The following is an 11,545-nucleotide window of genomic DNA, read 5'->3' as shown; positions in this document are numbered from 1 at the left end:
AGCCACATTTTAGCTTCCAGCAGCCTTGGTTACTGCTTGCAGAGTGACACACTTCTGTCCTGGAGTTCCCCCCAAAGATGGGTCTGCACTGGCCAGCCCCCTCCTGGGCAGTTCTGGTATTAAAGGCCCATTGCCCCATAAGGGGTCAAGAGGCAACAGTTTGCTAGTTTAACTGGAGTTACCCAGACAGTTCTGTTAAAGCACAGCACTGGCTTAGTCCTGATTAAAGAATAAAACAAGTGTATTTGAACTACAAAGAGAGCGTGTAAGTCAATACAAATACAAGATATTAAAGTCAGAAATGGTTACAAGTGAAATAAAGCTAAATCTTAACGACCTAGACTTGGTTCAAGGTTAAAATCCTTACCAGGTGTTCCCAGCAACAGGGCTGTCCAGATTCTCAGGTCAGAACCCCTGCAACTCCAAAGGCTGGTTCTTGTTTTCTTAGGTGAGAGAAAGAAAGCGAGCGAGCACAATAAGGAAAAAACAAAATACCTAGGGCATTTTTGTCCCTCACTTTTATAGTCCAGTCCCCCTTTGAAATGCAATTTCCTGAAGATTACTCCTAGATAAAAGTTCCTTTAAGTATGGAGACATGGGGTCTGTTGATGAAGGAGGCTCCCTGTTTGTTAAAATACAGATCAAGCTGTCCCTGCCCTCCTCCACTGCCAATCAACTTTGATGACACCTGGCTAGAGGCATCAGCTTGTCCTTCAGAAACACATTTACCCCCTCTCCAGATTTGTCTCAAACACATTTCAGTCATAATTTCAGTTTATGTTCATCTAATTTTGCTACACACATTTCACCGTATTATTGATCAGCGAGTTATAAGTTTACCAATGATACCCATACAGAGTATTACAATTGTGTGTAGGGTGCGAATACAGAGGTGCATTCAGTCACAATCAGCATCTAGAGCGTTGTTAAAAATATTAAATGGCATTGAACCAAGAACTAATCCCTAGGGAACCCTACTAGAAACAACTCTGCTTATTGATCTCTCCATTACTAACTGCATTTTGAGATCCATCTGCGAACCAGTTTTTAATGCACTGAATGTGTGCCTTGTGAATTCCATATAATAGAAGTTTTTTTAATCAAAGGGTCATGTGGTACCAAATCAAATGCCTTTGAGAATCCATGTATACTGTACCTACACAGTTCCAGAGGGGTAACCGTGTTCGTTGTTTTTGCTGTATACAGACTAAGTCCTGTAGCACTTTAAAGACTAACAAATTAAGTTTCTGTAGGCATAAGCTTTCATGGGCTGCAACCCACTTTGCCAGAGGCATCTGACGAAATGGGTTGCAGCCCATGAAAGCTTATGCCTACAGAAATTTAATTTGTTAGTCTTTAAAGTACTACAGGACTCTTTGTTAATGGTAACTGTGTAGGTACAGCAAAAACAATCAGACCAGTAGGTCTGCCAAAAAAGAAAAGGTTTGACAAGCCGCATCTTCCATGAAACAATGCTGACTAGCATTATCAATGAAGAATTAGAGGTTAAAAAATAAAGACCCAAATTAACTCTTCCATTATTTTACCCAGGATTCAGGTCAGGCTAACCGGTCTGTCGGTCACAGGGTCATCTCTTAAAATAGAGGACTGCCAATATAGTTCCAATAAGCCTTTGGAATTTCCCTTGTTTTTCAAGATTTATTCATTTTTAAACACTGGTGGTTCAGAACATGCCTCAGCTAATTCAAGACTCTTGGGGGCATATTTATCTGGACCTGCTGATTTGAAAACATTTGAGTTTAGCAGATGCTGCCTCACACAACTTTTTTCCAGATGGTAAATTTTCTATTCCATCCACATCATCCATTGGGATGGTTACATCCTGCTGCTTTGGTCTACGTACAAAACAGAAAGCTATTATGTATAAACCAAGAGATTTTTTTTAACCCCGCTAAACTCTTGGCATCAATGCTATCTAGGTCATCATGTATCTAACCTTTTATCAGGTTTACATTTTTTGCCTTTTGATTTCAGTGGCAGTCTCCTTTTTCCACCCAAAACTTTTAAACAATCCAAAGCACAACTCCATCGAACTTGCAGGCTCATACAAAAATCTTAACAGCGACCTCATCTGCTTTATGTCAGTTATGATCAGCACATCTGACTGTCCCACATTCCCTGCATTTAGGAAATTTATTTTGTCTGAATACTTCTGAGGTCACTGTTAAGGGTTTGCATTTGGACTGCAAGTTTGATGAAGCGGGGCTATGTAGTGGGTGGAGATGACTTGAAAGCCTTCGAGCATGTTGGAGTGCATTATTGACAGCATTGTAGGCAACACGAAGGTCGTAAGGAATCCACGAGTCTTTCCCCTTAAAGTTGTTGGTCACCGGAGTATGTCCGATGCAACTGTATCTCATTAAAGGGAATCTTCAGTTGCTGTTATTGCAGTTTTTCATATAGCTTTGGCATGTCTCAGTGCATAATTCCCATCTGTCAGGGAGAAAGGGAGCTGCAACCACTTGGGAATCAGAGGAGGAAACTGCTCCTAGCTAAATCGCTCCTCCCGAATAGTGAGAGAAGCTGTGATGGGGCCTCAGAAAAGGCTTTGTAACATTTTATTGCCATTCAAAACAAGAGCAATCCTCCACGGTTAGCAGCGACAACAGCCTGGCAGCCAGAGTCGATCAGCACTGACTTCCTGAAACTGTCCACAGCCTCTCATCACCTTCTGGCAATTAGATACAGCCCGCTGCAGTAGCAAAGTGCATTCAACCAGCAGGTCTGGCTAGCATACCCGCCCCGTCCCCCCACTTCCTCTCTCCTTTGCCGGCACGAAGGACACCTCCCAACCTACAACCATGTCAATACATGACAACTACCAGCTTGGCCAACACCAGGGACTGAACCAACAAGCTCCAGCGCTAAAAGCAGGAGTCTTTGCCACTTGTGCTCAAGCTGAGAACTGTCACACTCGCCTCCTCTGTGGACCAGCACAGCGGGGACAGTGTGTGCCCACGGACCATGAGTTCCACGAACAAACTAATGATTGCCTGAAACGTGACGCATGGGGTGAATCACCAGAAAACGTCATTGGTAAGTCACGTACTTAGATATCAAATCTGTTTTAAAGACCTTCTCACCATGGGAATCACACAACCGTTCTATTCCCTGCTCAGATCCACAGCCGTTTGAATCCTTTCACCTTCAGCTCCCTAGCTCAGACCCTACCTGGCTAACCGACAGGAGTAGTTCTAGCCCCGGGGCAGCCCGGCCAGCGGAGGAGGATTTTACACACTGCCCTTGTGGGTCACACAACTATTTAGTCAGCAGAAGGCGGCTCTGGGAGAGGAGGATGGTTAATGGGGGTTAGAGGACTTGTCTACATGGAAAGTTGTATTGGCATATCTACAGTGATTTGAATTCACACCTTCTCATGTACCTGTAGAACTTCGTGTAGACAAGCCCAGAGCTAAACCTGGTGTAGTCACTCTTGAAGGTAGGGTGGGCCAGTGGATGAGATTGGGGGGGTTTTCATGTGGGAGGTGAAGGTTCTTCGCCCCAGTGACCTCACACAAGTTCTCTGCTAATTTGAGAAGGGGGGGAGGGGAAGGAGTGTTCTGCAGCTCTTCCCTGCTATTTAGGTTGGGGTTTATTGCTTTACTACATTGCAGGGGAATTTAAACAGCACCAAAAGGGGAGATTTGAACTCCTGGTCTCCTCTTTCCTGGCTTAAGAAACTTTTCCTCAGGTTACAGGAGGCGAAGAAGTCAGAGTGTCTTAAATCACGTTGGGTAGGTTGAACTTAGTGCAGGTTTTCCATTGGGGTACCCATTTTAAAATGTTCCATAAACCCAACACTCCCATGGTATAACTGATCTTGGATACCTTCACATGTGCAGCAGCAGCATGGCCGAAGGACAGCCCAGAAGTGTTCCAGGTTTGTTCCAAAAGGGGTACAATGACAAATGAGAATCCATAGAAAACACCCAAAGTGGTTATTTAATTCTTATTATTCTAGCAATTTATTTTTCCATCAAACCACCATGAGCAATTCTAAGAGCACTCAAAATTGGCATGGTTTTGCTTTTTTGCTCTTTTAATGAGATTTTTACACTTTAAAGGTTTAAAGCGCCTGTTAAAATTGGACTTTATAAACCCACCTCTCTCATGTCCATATACAAATACAAGGAGCATGGCACTAGTTCTATATCTACACGTCTCCCACACTCCCTTGTGGCACAGATCACATATCATGCATGCCATCATCATGGGAGCATGGCTCAGATGCTCCACAGGACATCGAGGCAGGGGGAGCATCCTAGGAAACTGCCCTCATGTCAGAGGTGCATTGTGGGGAAAACAGGACATCCCACACAACATCCCTCCTCCTGCCGACGCATCACCTCTTACTACGCTCTCCAAGAAAATAAGTCAACTTCAACTGTTGCAGAAGCCAAGTGTCTGGGAGCTGATGGTCTAGTTCGCAGGGTCTTTTACAAGAGATTCCTCAAGGGGAAAGATTCATTTTTTGGCATTGGAGAGCAGGGAGAAGATGCTGGAAGTCAATGATCCGGCTCTGCCACTTTCAATCTGCTGCAGGCACCATTGTGGAATCAAAGGTATTCAAGTATCTGGAAGTGCTGGGCGAATGTCTAACAGTTATAACAAAATGAGATTTTTGTCTGAGCCTGTCAAATGCTGGGCCACAGGGTGGCTGCATAACAAATACCCTACAAAGAGAAGAACACAAACACCATGATACAGGGAGCTTAGAAAACTGCCTTTATTCTATTAGTTGTTGGAAAAAGGAAATAATACAGAAAAAAGAGTTTAGTTGGCTGCAGATCAGCAACATGTTCGCAGACGGGAGTCTGGCCACCAGGTGGTAACCAAGCAATACACAAAGAACTTGCATTTTTAGCCTTGAGCTGAGTCCAGCAGGTTAACTTAAAGCTTCTGAAATGTTCAGTTGCCTTGAGTGCGAAGAGGCTGCCTTTCCCTGGCTCCTAAGGCAGGTGCCTGAAGATCATAGAAAAAAACCTCTTCCTGGGTGCAGAGATTAGAATTTAAACCTTACAAATGGGTCAGACACTTCGGGTGGAGGGAAGAAATCAGATTTCTTTTGGATTTCATTTTCAAATAAACTTTCTTTAAAAAACCCAGAACACCTTCCGCAGAGATTACAAGTAACAGTATTAGGAAATCCAATTGTACAAAAAATACTACGTAGAGGCTGGGGCATATAGATTTATTTTTGGTACCATACATTTACGTGGCACTAATTACATGGTAACTAAAAGGTAACTAACATGAAACTACAGAACCGTCACTTTTCCATAGCTGGCTAGGACTCTTATTTCAGGATGGTCACAGTTTCATCAAACTATCATTTTACACCCTACAGCCATGAAAAACCCAATCTCCCTAAAGTGTGAAAGCGCTGGAATTATTCTAGATTCCACATACAGCCATGTAGCTCCTGTACCCTGCTAGAATGGGATGTTAGTTATAAAGTAGTTACAGCCCAATTCTCAGTGTTACCAGCTTTTTCCCTCTTTCTAGAAAGAAGCAAGAAGTTAGAGAATTGTCTTCAATTAGCGCCTGACGTTCTGCACGTGCAGACGTTTGTTAAAGGAATGTTGACGTTAACCTTCGGTGCACAGATGAATTTGATGCAGACTGTTATAAAAATCATAGTTGGCTTCTAAATATTGGTAGCAAGATGATTGGATTTTTAAATCTCTTAAGTAAATTATTATAGATAAATGAAAAAGGCCAGTAATCATACACTAAGATGAATAAACAGCACTTCAGAATTAATCAGGGTGCTGCCTGAGCCACCTTCCCTTGGCCATGCTTTACAAGAGAAGGCACCCAGATTTTTTCTTGCCACGCCGGGCTTGCAAAGCAGCTCTAGTGGCCATTTCAAAAACCTCTCTCACACCGTCTTTGGTCTTTGCAGAGCACTCCATGTACCCGAATGCACCAATGCGGTTTGCCATGTCTCTGCCTTCTTCAGGTTTGACAGGCTCCTGTGCGACACAGAAACAAAAACAATTAGTAGGGTCCAAAAATGCACCAGAATAGGTCGTTCTTTTCATCCCCTTCCAGGTTTGCCACAAGTGCCAACTACAAACTCGGTTTAGATCCATCCAGAATCTAAAATGGTATTTATTTTCTGGATTAGAACCAGTTTCATTAAGAATAACGTTAAAAAACATTTTTCTTCCCAAAGATTGTAACATAGTAACACCTCATTTTATTGATTTTAAACTATGCAACTATAACGTTTAAGAAAGAGATTGTGTTTATTTTTCATCTAAAATATGCTTCCATTTTCTGTCCTGAAAAACTGTTCCAGTCTGTTCTCTATGGCCTGTATTGGTCTGAACATTTTAAAATTCATTTTAAATATAAGTCCCACTTTGCTATTTCCCAAAGATCATCATCTTGTCCCTGATCCTTCACAGATTTCATTGCAGAGCAGAGTCAAAACACATCCAGGGTGATCTGCTGTAAGTCAGCTTAGCAAGAAATAGGAGCACACAGAAGAGGGGAGGGAAATGTGATAAAAGAATCTAACACCTCATCTACCTAGCAGAGCCAAACTGCACTAGAGAAGGATGATCCAGACAAGCAGCTGTGTTCCAGAATGCTGTGCTAAAGGAGATGGGGTCCATGGAGAGTTGCCCGTTGGTGCAGACACTGAGTTAATGTGCTTGTTAACTGTATGACAAAGACGGTCACATTTTATTTTAAGAACAGAAACAAACTTGCCTGCTTCATTTTGGCCAGTTCCCGTCTTGTGTGTTCATCGTTTCTCAAGTCCTTCTTGTTTCCTACCAGGATGATAGGCACATTGGGACAGAAATGTTTCACCTCTGGGGTCCACTTCTCTGGGATGTTTTCTGGAGGAAGGGGAAGGAAAAAAAAAAGCAGAATTGTCTCGTAACCCACATACAAGGCTAAAGAAAAGTGTTTGGGCCAGTTTTCTTTTTAAGATCATCTTGCTTTGTCCCATGAAATTTCATTAATCTTTTGGTGATACAAGCCATTAACACCATATTTCCTCCCTCTTCTTGCAACCACCACCAAATACACAAACATTTCAAAGCCAGGGCCTGTCTGATTTCTATTTTTCAGGTCACTAGCACGTTTATTTCTCCAAGCCCCATTCATAGCCAGGAAGTGAGGTCCCATATGCTGCATGTCCACCAGACCTTAAATAATCCTCTGAGACCAAACAAGCTTTCTAGACTTTTGGTGCACATAAAGGTGAGACTGGGGATCAGCCTGTCACAGCTTTAAGGTTTTCCAAATGAAACAGATTTCATGATTTCTAGGACTTGGCAGGTGTTCAGTCACCTGCTGGAAACGGTCTGACCAACATCTGAATTCTTGTCTGCATGAGCTTTGTGAGAACAAGACTCCAACACCATAGCAGAGGAAGTTCCTACACCAGACCTCAAGTGTTGCTGATAAACCCGTGCCACCACAATCTCCAGAGCATGATCCATACATGCTAATGGAGAGTTTATAGTCTCCTTTGTCACAATGACACTCCCCCTAAGCAGCCCCTGAAGGATGTAGAGCAATCATTTCATAAACTAGTTTAACTGCAGTGTTCGTGAAGGCTGTGAAACCTGGGCATCAGACCAGGAGAAGCGGAGATAGCATCACATACACCTCAACAAAACTCAAACAGCGAGGCACTTGTGGAAACCCCTGGCACATAGGCCAAATAGTAGGCTATAGTGTTATTTCTAAGAAAAGCTCTTACTCTACACAAGCCCAGTATACTTGATGAGACAGACAAAACTGTCCCATTAAGCTTGGTGTTTTAGCTCAGTTTTGTATTGATGAACATGAATCCCTGAAGCAGGGCTAAGGTAAAGACGGAGGTCATCATCAAAGCAAGATGGGGTCCTGCATTTGTTTTTCAGTAAAGTCAGTGCTGAAAAGCTGGCTTCACACAGGTAGGTGGATGAAAATTGCATGAATGCTTTCAAAGCTGCAGATGACAGCTCTGGATATTCTTCTTGAACGGATATCCAGAAGTTAGCAATAGGTTGTTCAGAAAAATCTCAGCCTCAATGTCTCAACACCAGAAAGGTCCGTTAATGTTTCATTCATTGTAAGTGAAATAACAGCACTTGCCGTTGCTTCTGCATTAAGCGGATTTCTAATCCAGGCCTCTGTTTTCTGTTCCTTTTCAGGGAAGTACTCCCGAAATTGCAGTTTAAGGCTGATGATAATGGGCTGCAAGTCATGCTTTGGCGAGACGTTTTCACCCAAAAAGTTGTCCAGTAAAAAACCCCCCTTCAGAACTGCCACTGACCACACGAGCATACCACAAGAAAAAAAGTTTCTTGATCCAACTTTGATTTGGTCAGTGAGAGAAAAGACGGAAGTGTCTCGCCCTTGATGTGAGGTATTTAACACATTTACCAGCTAAGCTAGCAAAGCAAGCCACTTAGTATCAGCAAACTTTTTGGCCAACAGGGAATCTTTGTCTGAATGAAAATGTCTCACTTCCTCGATGAACTCAAACAATTGAGTATCTTTCCCTGAGACAGCCACCAAACTTCGTTGTGATAAAGTAACTGTCATCTCAGAATGACATACTCATGAAGAAGTTGACTGTGCAGATTCAACAAGAACTTGTTTTAGAATGGGTGGCTTTTTTTTTTTTTTTTTTGCGCAACTAGGACTTGTCTGAGTATAATAAAGTGAGCCCAACCTGCTTGTGGTACAACAGCCTGCACGCGGGTGACTAGCTCGCTGTTTTTTCCAGTCATTGCACGAGCACCCTCATGGCAAATTCATTCCAAGCCAGAAGAAGAGACAAAAGCATCCGAAAGTTCGAAGAGCTCATCCCCTGTAGTACGCTATGGTAATGGCTGGCAGAACAAATTCCTCTTGGAGCTTTTCGTTGTTCTCAAATTTTACATATGTCGGCATCTGAGCAGCACCCAACATCCATTGTTTTCTCAAGTTGAAGGGGGGGAGGGGAAAAAGACTACTTGCTCTTGGCGATCACTTATTCAGTCGTGTCATTGCCATTCTGTGACTATGGCTGGCAATAATGTCGTTAGATGGGGGGATGGAATCAAGATGAATCGCTGCACCTTGCCCCACTATCATCAAAACTATTTCCTTGGCACATGGCAGAAAAGAAGTTTCTCCAGTTGCGTGGGGTGTCGCAGGTGTAGCTATCCGACTCATCTTGATTCTACCCCCATCTAATGACACTATTGCCAGGTGTAATCACAGAATGGCAAATGCCTCAAGGCCTCCCGTTTGCAGTAACTGCTGTTCTCAGTACTGGTTTCTGGCCCTGTAGATCTCTCAGCTTTTGCTGGGGGCGGGGAAATCAAGTGGTTTGGTTTGAAGCAAACTGTGCTGGGTCTGCAAGTGCTGCAACAATTTTAGATGGTTTTAAGCTCTCCTTTGCCAGAACTTCATCACACGCCACACAGTGTGGCCAGGGGTCCTCCTCAAACCAGCCCACATAAATCCATATTCCAAACACTTCAGGTTGTATTTGCGATTTCCAGGTTTTTCACTGTGTTTGGATCCTTGGCATGACCTTTTGCTGCAAGCAGAAATCGACTCCCCTTTATTACCTCCCTTTCCTCCACTTTTCTTCAGAAAATGGTCCATTGCTAAAATTATTTCTACAGCAACTTTTCAAGCTGGCTTCAACCACAACAACATGTGCTGATTCCTCACAGAGGTGCCTGAGTAGACAGAAGTGATGCACAGAGTTGAGGTAAGGGAGTGGGAAGCCAGGCAACTGTCTGTGGCCCCATGCCACAGAGCGCGCAAAGCTAAGCTGATCCGGCTGTCAGCCCCGGGCCAGGGTGGGAGCTCCGGCTGCTGGTGTGGGGTTGAAATTTGTGGTACACCCCCTGCCCTAAATGGCACCCCTGCAATTTTGGCCCCAGTCCTGGGTCCCAGCCAGTCTAACACCAGCTCTGCTGACCCCATTAAGTCGAGAGAACCGCTGGTCTACTTCAATGGAGCTGGGAACTTCAGTGCTGCTTAAGATGAATACCAGGATCAATGATGCCAAGCCCGCAGCACTGACCTCTGTGGACATGACTTATATGGGGATCTTGGACTGTCCGACAAGTTCGTGAGCGTCAACAGTGCTTGGTCCTTGGCACTGGACTGTCAGCCTGGAAGACCCTAGGGATCTTGGTGTTGCACCTGGTAGGCTCAGAGCCACTTTGGAGCATCTTTGGGTGGCAAACAAACAGTGACAGACATTTGAACAGTCTTTAAAACGGAAAGTTTTTCCCAGACGCATAACGCAATACGCATTAGCTGACTCTTCACCCAGGACACTTCCCCCTTCAACTCAGACTAGAACAGGATGAGTTTCAGACCCCAAAATGATGTAAGAAAGGTACAAGGGGATGAGAGAGGACTTAAAGCTTTGAGGCAGCCTTTCAATGTGGCGATTAGTTTAATACCCAGGGACCTTGCTGCTGCTTACTGGTTAAGGGTGAGCTGCCAGGATGGGTTGTGCTTGGGAGTAAGCAGATCTTCTGGCTACTGGAGAAAGTGCATCCTTGACTAATCCCCCCTGTGGGCTGTGCTCCCAATGTACCCTGCTTCTCTGGGTTACTCATTCTTGACTTTCTCCCTGAGGCTGAGAACCAGCAACTGGAGCCAGGGTTTATCCTGAAGCTGGCTTGGAGGAGGGGAAGAAAGGGTACATTGTGCACCATGTGGGGGTGTGGGCATGAAACTCTGTCCAAGCTCGTCCTGAAGATCTTCTGGGTTAATGAGTTTGGAGAGATAATTTTGACCCACTTATGAGCAGAGTTTAAACAAGCCTCACACCCCAGCTGTACGAGGATAGGGGGAACTCACTCCTTACACAATGTACAAAATGTACATCTGACAGCAGTTTCATAGACCACAAATATAAACAAAGGTGCCACTATATATGAAACCATTCTCAAAGGCACACCTTATCTCCCTCCCCCAGCTAATCAAAGCAAATAAAAAAAGTGTTATCTTGCATTTACTTTAATTATAATGACCCCTGGGATGTTCTTCCACAGAGCACAGGATCTGGTGTCCATTGAAAGCGCATTGGTGAGAAACAGAGGAGAGAATTCTTGTAAGAGTTGTTTCAATAGCCTGGGGGAGCATTGCTACAAAAAGGGAGTTTAAGAGGATTCTACCAGAGAGGTAACCGTTATTTTAATTCACTTGAACTTTCATTTCTATGTAGAATTGCTTCAAATTGAACTTGTGGTTCTTGGGAACACTAGTATTTGTATTCCGTGCTCCCCACCATCTTCTAAAACAGCTGTATGTTAAGATAGAAACTAATATTACTATATTTTAAAAGGAGTATATTGTATTGATTTAGATTTCAATACTGAGAACTCTATGCCCATCCCAGGTGCTCATGGGTTAGGAGTTTCAAGCATCAATCAGCTCAAGCAACACCACTTCTCTCTCTATACCAACATACTTCAGCCAGTTACTAACTGGAAAACCTGTACAGCTGAAACCCCCAGCCCCTGCCACTTGTTTGAACCTGGTAGAAAACCCATCTCTA

At 43.8% G+C, this 11,545-nt stretch overlaps 1 protein-coding gene across 1 annotated transcript in view; it reads right to left on the bottom strand.

Annotated features, from left to right (window-relative positions):
* Window positions 1-4,723: 4,723 nt before the first annotated feature.
* RHOA (ras homolog family member A) overlaps window positions 4,724-11,545 on the bottom strand; it is a 73,327-nt gene continuing 66,505 nt past the window's right edge. Inside the window, exons 4-5 of the mRNA XM_067561255.1 lie at window positions 6,742-6,872; window positions 4,724-5,996 (exon numbers count right to left, since the gene is read on the bottom strand). Coding sequence (XP_067417356.1) covers window positions 5,823-5,996; window positions 6,742-6,872 — 305 coding nt within the window. The 3' untranslated portion in view covers window positions 4,724-5,822. The remainder of the gene's footprint in view (window positions 5,997-6,741; window positions 6,873-11,545) is intronic.

The sequence above is a fragment of the Emydura macquarii genome, unplaced genomic scaffold (assembly GCF_026122565.2).
Source record: "Emydura macquarii macquarii isolate MOO-44397 ecotype Brisbane River unplaced genomic scaffold, CSIRO-AGI_Emac_v2 contig_2369, whole genome shotgun sequence".
NCBI classification, from domain to species: Eukaryota; Metazoa; Chordata; order Testudines; family Chelidae; genus Emydura; species Emydura macquarii.
This window is presented reverse-complemented; position numbering and strand designations above follow the sequence as displayed.